Source organism: Merops nubicus, unplaced genomic scaffold (genome assembly GCF_000691845.1).
Source record: "Merops nubicus isolate BGI_N331 unplaced genomic scaffold, ASM69184v1 scaffold1917, whole genome shotgun sequence".
NCBI classification, from domain to species: domain Eukaryota; kingdom Metazoa; phylum Chordata; class Aves; order Coraciiformes; family Meropidae; genus Merops; species Merops nubicus.
This window is the reverse complement of record NW_008618114.1, coordinates 23,522-43,010: the sequence shown is the minus strand read 5'-3', so window position 1 is coordinate 43,010 and position 19,489 is coordinate 23,522. Positions and strand designations below refer to the sequence as shown.

Here is a 19,489-nt window from a genome sequence, read left to right as displayed (position 1 = left end):
AGTATATAGGGATGCAACAAGGAAAGATCAGGCCTTCTTGGAATTAAATCTGGCAAATGATGTAACTCAGTTTAAAAGCTAATGAAAGTCGAACTCTTCAAGGACCTTTAACCTATGGGCATGATCTATTCACTGTAATTATTAGAAGGATCTTATGACTCATATACATATTTATTGACAGAGATGAGCAGCAGAAAATTTCCAGCCATCAAATATGTTAATAAACAAAAGGTATCTAGAGACACTAAAAAATATCAAAGTAAGTTCCCTGAATAGACTATGTTCTACTACAGCCCACCATTTCAGTGTAGAAATATTTTTTCAGTAGATATTCTTGTAATTCTTGTAAGCAATGGTTAAATCTAATACTTTCTTCTTGGCTTCTCTTTCAACAACACTAGGTTCATCTTCTGGCTCTGACAGGAGAGAGTTGGATTTGCTGGCTGGCTGTTATGTAAGCATCAACTATATTGGAACTACACTAGGTACAAGAAACAGGAAGAAACCAGTTGGTAAAACACAGTCATAGGCTGGCAGGAAATCAGTGACTATTTGTCACTCCTTCCAAAGAGGAGGAAAACACTTGGTGGCAGATAGTCAGTACCATCAAGTATCCAGCAGAGAGATTACTTCTCTTTTTCTCCATGCCAGGATACTCAGAATTTTACTTCAATGTGGACCACGGCTACTTGGAGGGTCTGGTCCGAGGGTTCAAAGCTGGGATCTTGACCAGTGCGGACTATGTCAATTTAGCACAGTGCGAGACACTAGAAGGTAAGTCTGGTCGTTTATTTTATTTAGGAAGAAATACTGTTGCTCAGACCTTTAAAGAAGGGAAGGTACAAGACTGAAGTATTGAGAGCTTATCTGAAAAACCAGATAACCCTGGTGTCCTTTGAGGAACTGTTCTCATACTTAATATCTTTCCATAGAAATTACCCTGATACGGTACAAATTGTGATTTGCAGAGCAATCCAGATGATGGGATTTTTCTAGTTTACTGATAAGGTTTGGAAATTTCATCCAGAGAATTCCTATGAAGATGGGTAACCTTCTCACAGATTTTTAACCATGCTATAGAACTGTTCCAGTACAGAAGTTTCATATCATTTCAGCTGGATAAAGGAGTTCACAAAGTCTTATTAAAAGCTTACCATTTGGCTCTGAGATTCTCTTTAAAAGATATAATTTCAGGAATTTAATACTTTATGAGTTTTAGGGCAGTTGGGAACATTCTACTTTTCTACTTACTAGGAAGAGAAAACTAGACTTCACAAAGATAAAACTGAACTGTTCTCAAGCTAAGAAAAAAAGAAAAAAAAGCTTTTTTTCCAAGGTGACTTTGCCACAGTAATAAAGAGAACACACAGGAGTTTCCAAAACAGCTTTCTGTGGCCAAGACTGGTCACAGCCTGATGAAGACAGACTTGTACAATATGACATACCTCTAGACACTTGGCAGGAAAAAACACAACAGAAAAAAATCACCTTTCTAAAGGAACATAAAGTTTCTTTCCCTGACTCCAAAATAAAAAATATGATTATACACTTAAGTAATTTATATAATATGCAGCATATTAGATTAATTTGAAAAAGGAACAAGGAGAAATAATAAGCTTACTCTGTTTTAAGCATTGGTTGCTTTGTGCATGCTGTAATGGATTTGAGTAAATGAGAAGTGCAAAACCTGATGATTCCTATATACAACAGAGTTTTGAGGCTATCTAATCTATTAATATAATAACAACATAAATCTGGGAAGGTCGCTTGCTGTTCATCTTGCAGATTAAAACTACTACATTTAAGTAGATACATGTAGGTATTTGCCTGTCAGCAGGATAAAGTTCCTCTCACAGTTAGAGATTGTCACTGAGTCAGTGGGACCTAGGGACTATTCAACTGACCAAGTGCAGCTGATAAGCTGGAGAGGTGTATCAGTTCTCCATTTCATACAATGGCAGTTTAGACACACAGAACACGTATACAATTACTCTGAAAACTAAAATCTATTCTTTATGTCAGCTGGACAAAATCAACAGTTTCTGCGGCCCTGTTTACACCATCAGTTGTGACCTGTGCAACTTAGAGACTCTACAGACACTCTTGTTATTGTATTAAGTTGTTTACATGAAAAAGTCTTGCCCTGTGAATATACAGACTTCAGGAAAAACCAAACCAAACCAAACCAAACCAAACCAAACCAAAAAACCAAAAAAAAAAAAACCCAACCCAAAACTAATAGAGCTTCAAACATCTATAAAAGATACAAGGGAGAAAATGATGGAACTATAAAACCTTGCTCTTAATCCACTTGTCTCTGCAGAGAAGATCAATAAATGATGTCATCAAAGGCTCCATGAAGGAAAAAACTTCCATAAAACCCTGGTCACTTCTGAATAAGATGAAAATATACAGGTTTAAATATTTTAAATACATACAAGAAAAAAAAAATTCCCTCATAGTTCCTGGAAGAATACTTGCTCATGTTAAGAATAGCCAAGAAAAACTACCTAAATTTTAAGTCATGCTGCGAGAAGTTTATTTTCAACCAGGAAGTAGCTTTCAAACCTTTCTGAGACACATAAACTTTCAACACTTTTAAGTGCATGCAACAGATTGACAGATCACAACAGAGAGGAAAATTTTCTCTTGCTTTAGAGAAAAATCTTTTCTTACTTAGAAAATCATTTTCTAAGTAAGACTTATAGTAGATATAACATCAATTTTTATTTTTTAAACTTCTTTCTACAGTTCATTCAATTTTAGCATACAATTATTTCAGTAACAGAAGCAGCACTCATCATCAATGCACCTACAAGCACATCTCTAGTACCCACTATAACTTCCCTTTTTTCTCTATTCAGCTTCATCTCTTCCCCCACTGCAATATTTTCTGCTTCTTGTAGACAGCTAACAGATTACCACCAGTTATCTACCAAAAATGTTATTTATAATAGAAATATGAGAACTACTAGATTTGTACATGAAACTAAATACACTCATCTCTCTGCACATATAGGATGCTGTAATATTGAACTTGCATCATGAGTGTACAGTGCTCTAAAAACACAGAACCTTACCTCTAAAGTTAAAAATGGAGCTTTATGCACACATTGTAGTTTGGGTCTAGCATGTGGATTCATATTGTAGTACTATTGTGCTTGTCCAATAGTGCCTTCAGCTCATACCTTCACATTAAAAGGTAATAAATTTACCTCATTCTGCATTCTGTGGCATAGCACCACACCACAAAAACTGGCCTAAGTTAAAAATATTACAAATACGCTCAAGCAAACAAGCAGAAACAAAATCAAAACCACCCTAAGTAAGCCATAAATAGAATCAAAAAGATCTTTTAATTTCAAAGTGGTTTTGATATCTCTAGAGGGCAAACCATAATGTCGGTACAGAAGAACCACAAGAGAAACTGCAGGTTAGTGCTTTACATCTGCTTGATAATCACAGAGTAAGTGTAACAGTGAGAGGATAAGAAAAAAAGGAGGATGCTGACTTGGATGATTGGACCATTATGTCCTCCAGTAAAGGGCCACATGGGGAGGAAAAGAGGCCTTCAGTCTACCTTAGGCATCTTTTTGAGCTTGTTTGAATTACTGTAATTTGCATGATCTGCCTTATAGGCTGCAACACTAGCTGAAATCTCTACAACACATCCTGCTGCTACTTTGGCTCTCTGTCATCATCTGTTTCACAAGAATGGGATCCCCAAAAGAACCCCACTGTCCTTGAAGTATAATATGGGGGATGGTTAAATTCAGCACTTTATTCTTTCCTTGTTTCATTGTGTGATGGAAAGACTACTGTCTTCCAGAAGGGGGACTAGGTCTCAGAAGGACAAGCAGCCCAGCTCTGCTTCTACCAATGTCACTGAAACATGCATGCTTAACTTGCCAGATCCAGGATGTGCCAGCATGTGGGGGCTGAAACAGCAGTGTGAATGAAAAGCGAGGGTGGTAGGCTGTCAAAGTGAGGAGTTAGAAAAGATGCCATGTGCTTGATGATGAGAGACCAGGTTAAATCTTTGTTCAAGTTCTTGCAATACTGCATCCTGGGCTGCATCAAAGGATTGTGGCCAGCAGGTCCGGGGAGGTGACTCTGCCCCTCTACTCCACTCTGGTGAGACCTCACCTGGAGTGCTGGGTTAAGTTCTGGAGTCCTCAGTGCATGAAAGACATGGACCTCTTTGAGTGGGCCCAGAGGAGGGCCACAAAAATGATCAAAAGGGTGAAAGGATGGAACACCTCTCCTGCAAGACAGGCTGTGAGAGTTGGGGTTGTTCAGCCTGGAGAAGAGAAGCTCTGGGGAGACTATTGCAGCTTTTCAACACTTAAAGGAGGTCTTTCTTATGAAAGATGGGGACACACATTTTAATTGGGACTTTTGCAATAGGACAAGGGTTAATGGTTTTAAACTAAAAGAGGGTAGAGGTACTCTAGATATAAGGAAGAAATTTTCAGCAATGAGGGGGGTGAAACACTGGAACAGGTCAGCCAGAGACATTGGAAACATTCACAGTGAGGCTGGACAGGGCTCTGATCAACCTGATCGAGATGGAGATGTCCCTGCTCACTTCAGGGGGGTTGGACTAGATGACCTTTAAAGGTCCCTTCCAACCTGAACCATTCTATGCTTCTACAATTCTGCAATTGCTAAAAGACCTCAAGTGGCAGTCAACCTCCTAACTAATACTTCAGATTTGATCCGGAAATCTAATCATTATGTATGCCCATACCATATAATGTTACCCCAATGTAGAATTTATTGCAGTTTTAATTACAGCATTTGAACACAATTATAGAACATAACAAGGGTTTTTCTAAAAGGAAATGTTAAATTGCTTTGAACACTAAGAACTGGTCCAAATTCTTATTTTTGCCTCATGGTGGAAAATGTCTGACAGAGGAAATATGGCAAATGAACTCTGATACTGCAAAAGCTTCTTTCAACTGTGTTGTATCAATTCATTTTCTTTAGTTATCATGGTTGGAAGCTCAGACAGAATATGTCACAATAACTCAAGCTGCTGGAACAGCTTCTTAGGATTTGATAGCTGCAGCCATAAATCAGACAAAGCTGAACCAGAAATGAGAAGAGATTGTAACTCTGCCCTTTGAAGTGCTCCACTGCACAAGCCATTTGGAGCCCAGAATCTGGGCCAGACAAGATGTGTTTTCTTCTCTTCTTCAGGCAGCCTGATAACATAAGATTATAGTCTTACCTGAAATTTAAATATTTAATATGAAAACTTAAGATCTTAACAAAACTAAAGGATGATTCCTAATGATGCATTAACAGTCCATAGGAGTGCAGGAGGAAAAACAACAGATCTACTACACTGGTGTAAATCAGTGAAACTGAAACTTTAAACCAACCTGGGGCTCGGGACAGCAGTCACTAACACCATGCCTGCTCCGGCTGAACTGAAAGCTGCTGGCGAAGCTTCTGATGGAGGGCTACATTATTTGGGCTTTCCTCTGGCACGCAGCAAGGCTTACTGGTAGAAGGCAGCACAAATTTGCATGAATTATGCATTTGCTCCATATTAAATCTATGCTAACAACTTTGTGATAGAATATGATCAAATTTTTATTATGAAAATATGTTAGAAATATACATTTTAAATGTTTTTATTTTTTTCCATTTGTAGACAATATAATGACAGTTTCTTCTCACAATCTTCCTTGAATCTAATTCCAGATCTGAAGTTACATCTCCAGACTACAGACTATGGCAACTTCTTGGCTAATGAAACTGGCCCTCTCACTATTTCCACCATCGATGATAAACTGAAAATGAAACTACTCACAGAATTTCATTACTTTAGAAACCATGCTTTTGAACCACTTGCCACTTTTCTGAATTTTATCACGTAAGTAATATTATCACATACCTTACCACACAGATGCAAATAAAAAAGCACAGTTAGAAGTTAAAACAGTATAAATCCATTATACTGGAAGTTCTATTATGTTTCAAAAATAGCAAAATTATTTTGACACCACAACTTTTGCATACTTTATTTGCTAATATAAGTTCTGAAATAATACATATATTTATGAAGGGCTGTTGTCTTTGCAACTACTTATTTTAAAGTCATTATTTGAAAGAACACAAGCAGATATTTTCTGTGTACAGTGGCAGGAGGAGTGGTAGAGATTGAAAAAAAATGGTTACAACTTTCAAATGTTGTTTAAGTCAGAGAACTTGTAAAACATAAGTTTGTGGAGATAACTCATACAAGATTAGCAATGTCATGAGGTACAGGGCAGTGATTTAATTCCTAGGCATCTGGCAAGTCCTAGATGTTTCCTCCCTTTAAGGGGGAAAGACAACACATAATACACCATACTTTTTATAATATTGAATATTGAAACAGAAGAACTTCATATTGCATATTGCAAGATACTTAGATCCAAGCTTATTTTAAAATACAAGTGCTATTTGATGCCAGATGAAGAGAAAGTTCTGACCTCAATACAATCATAAACAGATAGAAATTGTAAAGAAATGGCTTAAATAACTTTAAAAACAGGTATCTGCTTTATTACAGTATAACAACATGGATTAATGAAATGTCAGCAGGATATTTTACCTAACTGTTTACATCTCCTGATCTTATCTTTTTGATATATTATAACAAGAACACTAGACTGTTCAGCCTACTTTCAAAGAGCATTTTTGTTTTAACAGCAAAATAAAATATCATTATCTCTTTTTTTATTATTCTTATTTTTTTGGTCAAGTGTAGCTGACCAGTTTTAGGCTAATATATCAACAGGATCTTCAAGATGTCCTAGGACAGCTGTGAAACATAGGCATACAATGTTTGCATGTTGCTTCAGAGGAATAAAAGTGAAAATATGAAATTTACGGCAGGTCGTTTCTCACACTGACTGATTTGCACATGTGCAGGTGTGTGCACAAACTCTCCACACTGCTGGGTTTTTTAATAATGGCAACACTAGTTTAAGATACTTAACACCATTATTAAATCACTGAACTACATTTCACCAAATCTTTGAGCCCTCTCACAGATTTTGTGTGAGGTCATATTAATCCCTATATGTCTCTAGCTGTGTCCTGAACCAACTCCACAAGCTGAAGACTGGCCTCCTTGTTATAAGTATTCCAAGGGAAAAGCTTTCCCATTTCCAAGTCACTGAGAAAACTATCAGCCTCTCTGACAGTAAAACTAGTAAGAAGCTGACAGAATACGTCTACTGAAAAGAAAACTTTTAACAATCAAGAAGAAATCTGTGAGAATTTTTTCATAGTTTTCTCATGGGAGGATGTTTAAAGCTGCATGAGAAGAAAGCCTTAAGATTGGTCAATCTGCATGAACTCTGCAGTTTTAGTGTCGAGATTTCCATGCATTTCTTCTCTGTCCAGAGGGTTTATATGAAATAACAAAGTCCCAAACTAGAGAAGCTGCCAGCTCAAGTTGATTTACTTTTTGGTACCACTGATGGTCGCTTGTTATGGCAAATCTACACGTCACAGCTGTTATGCTTATTATGTTAATGTTTCAATTTATCTTCCTTTAAAAGTGTCTCTTTTCCAAACTAGTCAGGTGGTTTAAAACTAGTACTGTGTTACCTACTTGCTATTGCAAAACTTCTGTTTGTTTGTGATGAGACATTGATGCAGACCGAACATGTAAACCTGCAGGTATTGTAGTAATTTCTAACTTTAGTATTATTACTAATTTTCAAAAAGCTTGAGTCTGTATTTCCTCAAAGGAAAATTCACTATAAAGTTCTCTTTTTCTTTCAAACACAGATACAGCTACATGATTGACAACATAATTCTTTTAATAACCGGCACATTACATCAGCGGCCCATAGCTGAACTTGTTCCAAAGTGCCATCCACTGGGGAGCTTTGAGCAAATGGAAGCAGTCAGCATTGCCTCAAATCCCACTGAGCTGTTCAATGCCATTTTGGTTGACACACCATTGGGTAGGAACACTAAATTATTTCTTATTTGCTTCTTGAAACAACTGATTCTATTTTCTTAATATCTCAGATGGAGTAGCATGTTTTCCACTGGCTAGTCTGTGTTTTGGTAACACAAAACACGAAGTGTGGATCAAGCACTTCTGAAGTGGTGTTGAGGACATTTTCTAGTAACATTCATTAACACCTTCTGTATCAACCTTGGGTAGCAGACACAAAGAAAATATACTACTCAAGAAGTGCAACGGATAGCTTCATTTCCCAAGTAGCCACTGATTTAGAGCATCTAGATTTTTACTTCAACACCTGTATCTATAATCAAAAAATGTAAGATGAAAACTTGCCTATCCCTCATTAAGGGTCAAGAAGCAGACATTTGCTAACAAATATTAGATGTTGTGGCAGAACCTATGTTCCCTCTTGGTATTTGGGCATGATTCAAGTGCAAAGAAAATCTCTATTTTGAAGAACTAAAATCTAAAAGCAAAACAGAGTGAGGGTTGGGAATGTGGCATTCTGAAACTGGGATAAAACTCTGCTCAGTGTGCTGCAGCAGCCAACATGAACAAAATCTGACAAGCTGTGAGGAAGTGCTGGGAAGGGTGCTGTGAATAAGATGACTGGATGGATTTGAACATATACGAAACCACTGTGTGCCTGCATCTTGGGTATTGTGAGTGGACTTGGATTCTGCTTCTTATGAAGGCATGGTGGGTTGGCCCCGGACAGAAACCAAACTCCTACTCTGACACTCCTCAACACAGTATAACGTAAGGAGAAAAAGGGAAAAGAGGAGCTAGGGGGTTGAGATCACTTCCAAAGTACTGTTGCAGGCAAATCTGACTCAACTTGGGGAAAATTAACTGGATTTGTTGTTGATTAATATGTGTGTAATTAATTGCTGACCCAGGCATTGCAAGACAAACAGAAAAGGAAGGAGCATTTATACACTTAGGGAGAACACCTTTCCTCCCCCCTCCTCCACTCCTTCACTCCAGGCTCCTCTCCTTTGCCCCCCCTGTTATCACTGCACGTTGCACTCAGTACAACTCAGTAGTGGTTTCTCTCTCCTGCTCCTTCCTCCTCACACCTGTCTTCTGCTACACAGGCTGCAGTTCCTGTCAGGATTATCTGCTCCAGCACAGGTCCTCCACAGGCAGCAGGGAGCACCTGCTCCAGAGCCATGCAAAGATTTCTCCTTCTTCTTTGACCTTGGTGCTCCTTCTGCTGTTCCCCAAAATTCTTTCCCTTCCTCCTCTCTAAATCCTGTTTTTTTTTCACCCTTTCTTAAATATATTTTCCCAGAGGTGATACCTACTTGGCTGAGGGGCTCAGCTGTGCCCTGTGGTGGGCCACTTGGAGCCAGCTGGAACCGTCTGTGCCTGGCATGGTCTCACCAGAGGCTGCCCTGCAGCCCCTTGCTACCAGTGCCCGGGCACCCACACCCTGTACGTACAGTGAAACCAGAGAAGAACAGAGGAGAACAGCTAAAATGAACATGGGGATAGTGCTGCCACGTGCAGACAGGCTAAAAAGACTGGTCACCAGTTTGGAGAGGACAAGGCTGAAGAGAGATACGGACAATGTTTACAAAGTCCTGAGGGCAGTGGTTTGTCCACAGCAAGCTATAAACTGCTGCTTGCCAAATACTTTAGAAGACCAAATCCCATCAGAAAACTAGTTTAAAAAAAGGTAGAATAAACCAAGTTTTTTTACACAGCTGGTAGTAAATTTCTGGAATTTTTTGTTTGTTTGTTTGTTTGGGTTTTTTTTTGCTAAACAAGCTTGTAAAAGCAAAGAGTAGTATCAGATCTTTATAAAGATGGGACAAATTTGTGGGCAATGGATCTACAAAGAGATACTAAAGGAAACTGTCAGGGCTACACCCTCTCATGTTCTTCATCCAAAATCTGGATGCTGGAAGAGTAAGAAGGGGAAAGATGACAAAACATGGCCAGACTCACATCTTCCACTGCCACTGTTTGAAAAAACCCTCTCTGTTGTGCAGCACTGATCTGCCCCACTGGCATAGCTTAGGACCAGTGGGGGACAGGCATATTTCTGTCAGTTATGAATACAGTATTTTTAAGTGGTCCATCTGCATAAATGAACTTCATCCTCTGCCTCCCTCTTCAAAAGCTGGCTCTTTAGCTAGTTCTGCAGAGGACCCTGAATCACAGATGACCAAGGTCAAAGCTTGTACCGCTTGCCAGTTGCAACCTGTTGCCTTTCCCCCACTACAGACATATTCAAAGAAGAAGGAAAATAGGAAAGAGGATTCTCCTTAACAGTTGGAGAATACCTGCATGGTTTAAGGCAAATTGTCTTTCATGTTCTGAGAAAATCTCCCTAATGCCCAAACCATATACTTCAGAGAAGATTAGGGCTTTCATTAGCATTTCCTATCTGATTCTCTCTGGATATGTGGACTCTGGCTGCAGACTGATTGATTCCCCTTGCAGCAGATTCTAATTAAAAAGGAGGGAGTAGGAGGATAAGGGGGAAATCAAGAGGATTTCTCTTTCTCTCTGTTATATCACTCTTGTACAACACAAACGTCAGATCCTTGTTCACACACTGGTGCATGGCAATAGACAAGAGATGCATATTACCAGCATGTAGATTTATACTGCAATATAATAAACTCTGCTTTCAGCTGCTTTCTTTCAAGACTGCTTATCTGAAAATGACCTGGATGAAATGAACATCGAAATAATGCGCAACAAACTGTACAAGGCAAGTTCTTGCAACCTAATGATAATAATTGGGAGTTTTCAAAGAGTCTCAGAAAAGGAGGTCAGTATCATTAACCCTGTTTTATGGCTAGGGGAACAGACACATGGTGAGATAAAGCAAACTGTCTAAGGTCATCTGGTTGATGACAAGTCCAGGAATCAAATCCAGCTCCTTTCCTTTCTACTCCACTGTTTGGAGAGTTTTCAAATGTTAGCTCTGCATCCAAACTATAATTTAACATCTCATTAATTAAAATGCTTTAGATATCAAGGTTAACAGCCAGACCCATTTGTTTATGAATAACTCAGTTACCACCAAATGCCACAGAACTGTTAGCTGCTAAGAAAGCCTAGACAAGAATTATTTTTATTTATAAAGGTAGATGTGATTTGAAAAGGTCTAATTGCTTTAAGTCTAGCTAACATTTTTTTTTACATTGTCTTTAACATTGCTACACCATACTGCCGTAAAGATATGCATCTAACATGTGCCCTGCATTTTCAAAGTACTTCACAAATATTAGCACACAGGTCAATACCCTTAGGATGGTGCCTTTAATGTCTATACGTATTTCATTCCACTAATGGTTCCTCCTGGCACATTCTTTCCAAATTCTTTGTTATCTGTTGTTCACACTGGATGCCCAGAGTGCAGGAAGTATTCTTAAAGTAATCTGAATGCACTAGGAGGAAAGAAAAAAATTCTTTTGTTTGTCTTACAAATGATATTTGTGAAGTCTCAAGCCAATATGTGATTCTTAAATATTCTGCTACTTCCTCTCATTCAAAACATGTCATGCCCAAGTATTTTAATTCTTTCACAGATCTATTAAGCTAGACACTTTTTCCATATGATAACATACAAATTTGATTCGTATATCCTGTGTGGAAAATCATGGATTTACAGTTACTAATTTTTTTTTTTCTTCTTACTCTTCTAAGTATCAGGGGGCTCATTCTGCAAACATCTCTAAATTATTAATATATCCTTTCTCCTCTGCTTCAGCTGCCAATGTAATCAATCATGTCTGAGTTCTACTATCAGGTAGCACTATAGAGAACCTAATGCATAAACCCATGCAGCATATCCCCCTTGAGATGTCTCTACTTAAAATTCACTTAACTGCATAGTTAGGGACAGCTTCTTTTAATAAGGTTATGTGAAGTAGTAGCAAATGCATTTTGATAGAACAGATGTTCCCTAAGATGGTATTTTGGGGAATGGAGAGGCACAGAGAACAGCATTTCTGAGATACTTTAGGTCCTTCCTGCACAGGTATTTTGAAATGGGTGTGAATGTCAGAATCCTTAATAGACCAGAGTCTCTGCAGACCAGTATTACAGAAGCTTTGTCTGCTGCTCTCTCCTAATCCAAGGTTTAGGGTAGAGCAGTAGGGATTAGTTTGTGTATCCTCATAGTGCTGACCCAACAGCCGTGGCATATTCCCAAATCCCCTCCTCCACACTATAAATGCTGAGTTCCCTTCAGCCATCTGCTTATTATGCAGTGGAAGCTCAATGGAGCTCAAGAAGTCCATTCTTTAGAGAGAAAAGAAAACATAATATTCGTCCTGTAACAGTTTCAGAAAACATTTGAACTCATATTGCAATAAGAAGAATTTGCATTTTTTCAACTTTCAATCCATCAAAGTAATTAAGTGCATATTTGAATTTAAATTCCTAGGTAGAATTATCAAAATTAATGGAAGTATTTAAAAATTAGGTTCATGATTATGTGCTGTACTGATCCAGGGTTTAAGTAGCATTTAATATATTTCTCTTCTTCTTTCACGTAGTCTTATCTTGAGGCATTTTATAAGTTCTGTGAAAAACAAGGTGGTACCACAGCAGAAATAATGAAACCTATTCTTGAGGTAAGAAAATTCAGTCTTAGTACATGAAAGTATTCCACAATGTTTTCATAATTAGGTCACTTTGTTTTTCCTGTTCCTCCTCTCCCCATTTGCAAAGGTATCTATCAAATGTTCGCTTCTCCCCTGAATAAAAGCTGTTTTTCTAAGATGCAATAAAGACTTTATTCTAGGATGACTTCTGCCTTTTGACTAGAGAAGCAGCTAGTCCATTGCCAGGGAGGAGTTAGCCTCAGTTAAAATTTTTCCTTAACAGAAAGGAGAACAGAATAAATGGTTCACTAATTTCAAACTGTTGTCCCTTAATGTCTTTCTGTACCACAAAGAAAAGCTAAAAAAGGATTTTCCTTACACCTAAAAATTAGATTTGGGATAGCTAAGGTCTGGCATTACTGTATATTTAATAATCAATGATCTTTAAGCTTCTTGGCACAGTTAGGTTTGCTTACTCCCCTATTAAAATTAATAGTGGAAGTTAGAGTTGAGTGACCTTTGGAATTAGTGTCATACAGAAAAATTTATTTTTGTCTCAACTCAGAGAAGTTTAATATTTATTTTTTTCCATGACATACAAAATTCCTAATTTTCCCCTTCCCAAGCCATACTTGCAGCATAGTGAATGATATTTTTGTATCTGTTATCAGAATAAATGATTAAGAAACTCCTAAAATTGTGTTCTCAGAATTCAGCTGCATTTTTTTTTCATGTGATTTATCACAATTCTTTGCACAGTTTGATAGCCAGACCACCTATTTGCTTCCAGGAGTCTTTTTTTTTTTTTGGCTAAGCAAAACTTAACACCCTGGAAACAGAACAAAATTCACTGAGCTCTGATGACATCACACTAAACGTTTGCATTATAGGAGAAATATAATAACACTGGGAGCTCACCCCTGAAGGAAGAATGAGCCTAAATCACATCTTTTAAAACAATGTCCTAAAAAGGAATGCAATTTCATATTTTACTCAACCAGGACACAATGTTTCCATTTATGCTCTGAAGAAGATATTCTTGATCAAGTTAAGTCTACCAGAAATTTTTTTGAGTGTTTTGAGTGTTCTTTTCTGACAAATGAAAATCAAGAGATCAGCTGGCAGACTTAGAAAGATTTTTCACAGTTGAATTAGGTTTTTAAGAAAGTTCATTTTTAGCTAGAAATTCATGCTGAGAGCAGATTACTTACCAACATTAGTTTAAGTATGTTGTAGGACTCTATACCAGTAGTAGTAGTTTTGTCTATAATAAGCTTCTTTAAAATCCCTATCTAATGTCAATCATGTAGGAAGATAAATTTTCCTGTAACATTGTAATAATCTGAAGACACACACAGAACAGACTACTAATGACTGAATTTACAAAAAGCCAAAGTTTAATTATTCAAAACAATATTTGCTATTTATTCTGTAAATTTATATCTAAGACTACCAAACTGACCCTATCAGAATGAGGCTGAGGTATTTAGTTCCCCAGTTTGACCACCAGTCATGGTGCCAATCTCCCACATTAGAAGTACTGAAGGAGTACTGATGATCCCTTTTGCATCATGGACAACAAACATGGCACGTTTAGCCCTGACTCTGGCAGGAAGCTGCAGGACTGCACTGCAGGTAGTGCTGTGCCTGTTATTAGGGCCCCATACCAATTCTCAAGTAGCAGACATGCTACTTCAGTTTCCCATATGGAAGCTACAGTACTTAGGAAATGGTGAACCTGTGACTCCACCTCTACCCACAGCAATCAGATGGCCCAAGTCACCAAGACACCACCTCATGGCCTTACTCCCTATGGAGAACCTCATGTGCCAATAATAACAATGAATTGATATGTCTGTATGGATGGAGCTCATCCTGCAAATTTTCCAAAAACTAAGAGCCACCAGAGGTACAACCCAAACCTGCTACCATTAGTTGCAATTGCATCTGAGCACGCTTTTTTTCCCAACAAAATACTACAGATCTAGCACCTATATTCTGTGAGGATTTAACAAGTTAAAAAAAACAAAGCATTTGTCCTTCCAAAACAGTTTCACTAGGGCTGATATGCCTGCTCATTTTAATAAGGCAAATGAAATTTGGCCCTGTTATTCATTAGCTAGAAACCTTTTCAAGGACACTTATTTTCTTCTCATTATTTCTCTATTGTTTACTCATTTTCCTTACTCTGAAGTCAGTGCCAGAGGGCAGCTGGGTCCCTGTTACAGTGTGTTCCAGGACACAGGAGGAGGATCTGTGAAGATATGCTTAAAAGTCAAAGCTCTACATCTGTGTTGCAACTGCAGTCTTTTTATTCAACAGAAAGGAGGACCTTTGTACTTAAAACAGTTCAAAAATTCACAGCATAACAAATTTTGCAGGCTGCCTAAAATGAGTGTATACTGTATATGCTTCAGCGTAATCCCTGCAGTTAGCAAGGGCTCTGCCGTTCTTACAACATGCAGATAAGCGATAAAGGAAACAAATAAAACCGTAGTCAATTTACCTCTCAAAACAGAAAAATAGATTAAAATCAGACACAACTGAGCAAGATTATATTTATTTACCATTACATTTTTAATCCATACTGTAAGAATGGGAAGTGAAATTTTGCTTTATACAAAAACCAGCCTGAGATCTAGACATTAGAATGGCTTTCGGTCTGTTGCTGCAGGGAAAACAGATACTACAGGCATCTACACTTAGTGGAAGAAATATAGCATTTGATTCTAAGCATTAAAAATGAACTGTTACTTGAAACACCTGAAAACTTTAACTTGGCAAATAAACAGCGCCCTCTCCACCTTATTAAATTATCGTTTTAAATATGTGTATTCAGAAACTATTTTGGGGGCTTTTTTTCAGAATTTCCATTCAACCTTAACTCTCAACAGCACTCTGAGTTACCCCAGAGCAGTACTACTGATTCTTTCACCTTTCCCATATTACTATTATTTATAAGAGTAGCATTTCGTAACTTCAGAAGGGTGTGTGAGACATTTTGTTATCAACATTTGGGTAACAAAGGAGGGAAATGAGGAAGTAGCAGAGATTATATTTTCGGTACAAAAAAAATCACAGAATAAAAGCTGTGCTTGCAAAACACAGTTTGATTTTCTAGTTAAAATTTAACAAGTATTTGCAAATGAAGATTTACAATTTTAAAAATAAAGTATGTTTCTAACACTCTGAAATCCACTTTCTTTTTTAAGTTTCCATAGTTTACTTTATTGAAAAAAATCGTATCTCCACCTTAATTTGGAATTAGAACTCTAATAATAGCTCTTTATTCTTGTTTTGCTTATGAAGTTTGAGGCAGACAGACGTGCCTTTATCATCACCATTAATTCATTTGGCACTGAGCTGAGTAAAGATGACCGAGAGAAGCTGTATCCAACCTGTGGGAAACTGTATCCAGAAGGCTTACACCTGTTGGCCAATGCAGAGGACTACGAGCAAGTGAAGTGTGTTGCAGATTATTATGCAGTACGTAATTCAATTTCTTAAACAAAAGCCAAAAATACAAACATCTAATGTCTCTCGACGCCAGAAAAGTTTTAAAGAGTTTTCACAAAAGTTAAAAGCATCTTTGAGAGAGAAGAAAATCAGGAAAGATACAAAAGATCCCATTAAAGATGTATATGGAATCAAAGGCCTTTAGTATGAAGACATAAGATATGTTATTACCTTAGTGCAATTCAAAGTTCCTTTTACAGTGGCGTTTAAATAAGACCAAATTGCATTCAAATAAACAACAGTCTTCCTGCTTCATTAACCCTTCCCAAACCGAGTTTTACTTCACACCTGCTGCCTCCAAGATTTTGGATCAAAAGCCTAAGTCATTTTAAAATGAGCTGACCAAAGAATTCATGTCACAGATGAATGCAAAACTGATTTTTTGCTGGTGCACCATAAAAAATGCCCTTCTGAAGAGTTTTCTCTAAAACACTGATTGCATCAAAATAGCAGATGAATTTGTTAAAAATGCTGCGACCAATGCTGTTACTAAAGATCTGCAACACTTACCCTATGAATTAACAGTGGTACTTTGACTACCTATAATATTTAAGCTACCTCCAAGCAGGTACCCAAAACAAAATTATGTCTGGTCTACTGCTTTTTCCACAGACGAGACAAAGGCAGAGATGCACATCTGCTCCTGTGCATAAGCAGAATGTTAGAAGCATTTGTCACCATGTCAGAGCAAGTCTACTCATGTGATGGTGGGATAATGAGAAGAATTTGGGAATCATTGCATTAGATGTATACTGCACTGCTACTTTATAGGGAAAAAAACCCAAATACACAGAGGAGCAAATTATACAGAAATGTAAGATGTAAGAAATGAAGTCAAATATATCTGTGCAGAATGCTGCAGGATGACATATCAGACCAATGGATTTAGATACAGTATCAATGCAGATCAAGCAAATCCAGCTGACTACTAGAAATAAAATGCGCAGCCATGTGAGGACCAGAGTTCAGGGTTTTGGCTCCAGCTCTGGCTCTGATGGATACTATTTGTACAAGAAGTTCAGTGCTCTCTGCCCAAAGCAGTGCAAAGTCATGTGTCATCCTACAATAAGTCTCTTCTAGTGCCTTCAGTAAATTACTTTAAGTTGTAAGAAATGACAGTAAGAAATACAGGAACAAATGTGATTTTTCTTTCTTTTGCTGACTATATGCTTTTAACTTCTGATTTATGTGACCCTACAATCTACACGAGTTCTTCTATACAGAAGGATTACTTAACATAGATAATGTAACGTATCTGTGTTGCACAAAATGCAAAAGTGCCTTATTTCCATTGGGTGTTTGTCTATGCTTTTAGGAATACAAGGCTGTGTTTGAATGTGTAGGGAGTGGCATTGGAGAAAAGACACTGGAAGATGCATTTTTTGAACATGAGGTAAGAGCTTGTATCCTTAAAATATCAGAATGAAGGTTACCCACCTGGATTACCATTTGAAACAAGAATGAGGTACTAGGCTTTTTGATTGTACAATAATGCATGATTCAGCTTTGTATTCAAGAACACAGCATTTCTATGGCTGCCAACATTTGGCTGAATCAAAATAGAAGGATTTAGCTTTTTAAATAAAATAAATCACAGGACATTAATCTGAAGACTAGCTATTGAAATGTCAACCCTGATAGCCTATCCAAAAGCCATCTTATGTAAACTGCTTAATGAAATTTCTTTTAAACAGTCTACTGAAGAAGGTATTTCACCACTGTCCTTTACCTACCTGTAATGTTGTTGTAGTCTATTACCAAAATTAATCCACAGATGACAATTCAATTATATTTATACTCAAGAGACTTCTAAATATAGTCATGGTTGCAAAGTTACATTGAAATATTGATCACAAAAACCACTATACAAACCCCATATTTGTCTTCTCTAGTATTTTATCGTAACACTTGTTTCATCTTTTCAACAGGTAAAACTGAACGTGCTTGCATTCAATAACCAGTTTCATTTTGGAGTATTTTATGCATACGTAAAGTTAAAGGAACAAGAATGCAGGAATATTGTATGGATTGCTGAATGCATTTCTCAGAGACACAGAACCAAAATTAACAACTACATTCCAATTTTCTAAATCTGATCATTTATAATCCCAGAATGCCTGAAAACATGCATTATCTCATAGAAGAAAAATCTTATTTCAAAAGTTAACTATTACTAGATGTTTTAATGATTCTCCTTACATAAAGCAGTATAAGAAAAACTACATTTAGACATATGAGTACTTAATAAAGAAATATTAATGGGCTCACTCATATGTTTTGTTGGTAGATTTTTTTCCCCATTGTGCCCGTTTTAATTTAATTGATCAATAAAAATTCCCTGCAATGTATTACATATATACTTTTTCTCTTTTGTGTAAGTAAGCTTTGTATTAATGACATTTGAAAAGCTCTTTAATGGCTTAATTCTGAATTAATGGTTTTCTCAAAGGGCCAACTAAACCAGTACTTCTGCCTTATACTTACTCTCTTCTTCATGGCACACAAGAGTGTATGAAGAACTTAATATGGAAATAAGGGAGAAACTTTAGGTTTACTCTGAGATTCCCCTTAAGGACACTCAAGAGAGAGCTTCCTGGACCTTTCTAAACTCTCTGCTACTAATGCTGCAACTAACTTCATTTTCACAAAAATGTTTTCACTTGACTCCTTTATGGTCACGTGAGAAGCACCATGCCAAACAATGGGTGTCTGATCACACAATACACAGCAGTACACATACCTCCTCCCAGCATGCCAAAGACACTGTCTTCATGTATGCACTAGGGAAGATTATGAAATATGAATGAAAACACCAGGCAAGTCTGTATCAGTTTTACATCAGACACAAACAACACCAGCCCTGAGCTATTTGAGGACCTGGCTAAGATCAGTGACTAAAAATAGTACAAACAGTTGAAGCTGCATTGTTGCAGGACAAGATTAATTCTGTTGAAGAAAAAGGAAGGATTTTGAAAGCCATATCAAAATTCTGCCTTCCTACTCTATTCAAAAAATTCGCCCTTTTATCTCTGAAACAGTCCATACCTTGATTTTCTCCAGGACTGCTCAGTTTCAGGCTGTACAACAGCAAATCTCAATCTTCAGCTATTACAGAAATAATTACTGCCTCCAGTAACATGATACAGAAATGAAATCCATTTCCTGTTGAGTAGACAGAAAAATAAAATGTATCTTATGTCAACACCTTGGAAAACACATTAGGGAAAACATCCAGGCAACACAGTTTTAAGAACTGAGATATATCTATATAATATATAAATGCACACGTTTTCAAACATAAAAAATAGAATACTTTATAATTTGTATACCTAAGATCACTTTTCTTAAATGGTAAATGTAACCAAAGAGTTATATCCCAGAACATTCCATACTGATTTAATAGAAAAATGAGATGATTTTT

At 37.2% G+C, this 19,489-nt stretch overlaps 1 protein-coding gene across 1 annotated transcript; it reads left to right on the top strand.

Annotated features, from left to right (window-relative positions):
- Positions 1–518: 518 nt before the first annotated feature.
- Positions 519–18,309, top strand: LOC103775851 (V-type proton ATPase subunit d 2). The gene is made up of 8 exons (XM_008943319.1): positions 519–774; positions 5,716–5,887; positions 7,798–7,976; positions 10,630–10,709; positions 12,505–12,582; positions 15,862–16,038; positions 17,384–17,461; positions 17,997–18,309. Exons 1-8 carry the CDS (start codon positions 645–647, stop codon positions 18,156–18,158), a joined length of 1,056 nt encoding a protein of 351 aa, XP_008941567.1. The 5' UTR covers positions 519–644; the 3' UTR covers positions 18,159–18,309.
- The last annotated feature ends 1,180 nt before the right edge of the window (positions 18,310–19,489 follow it).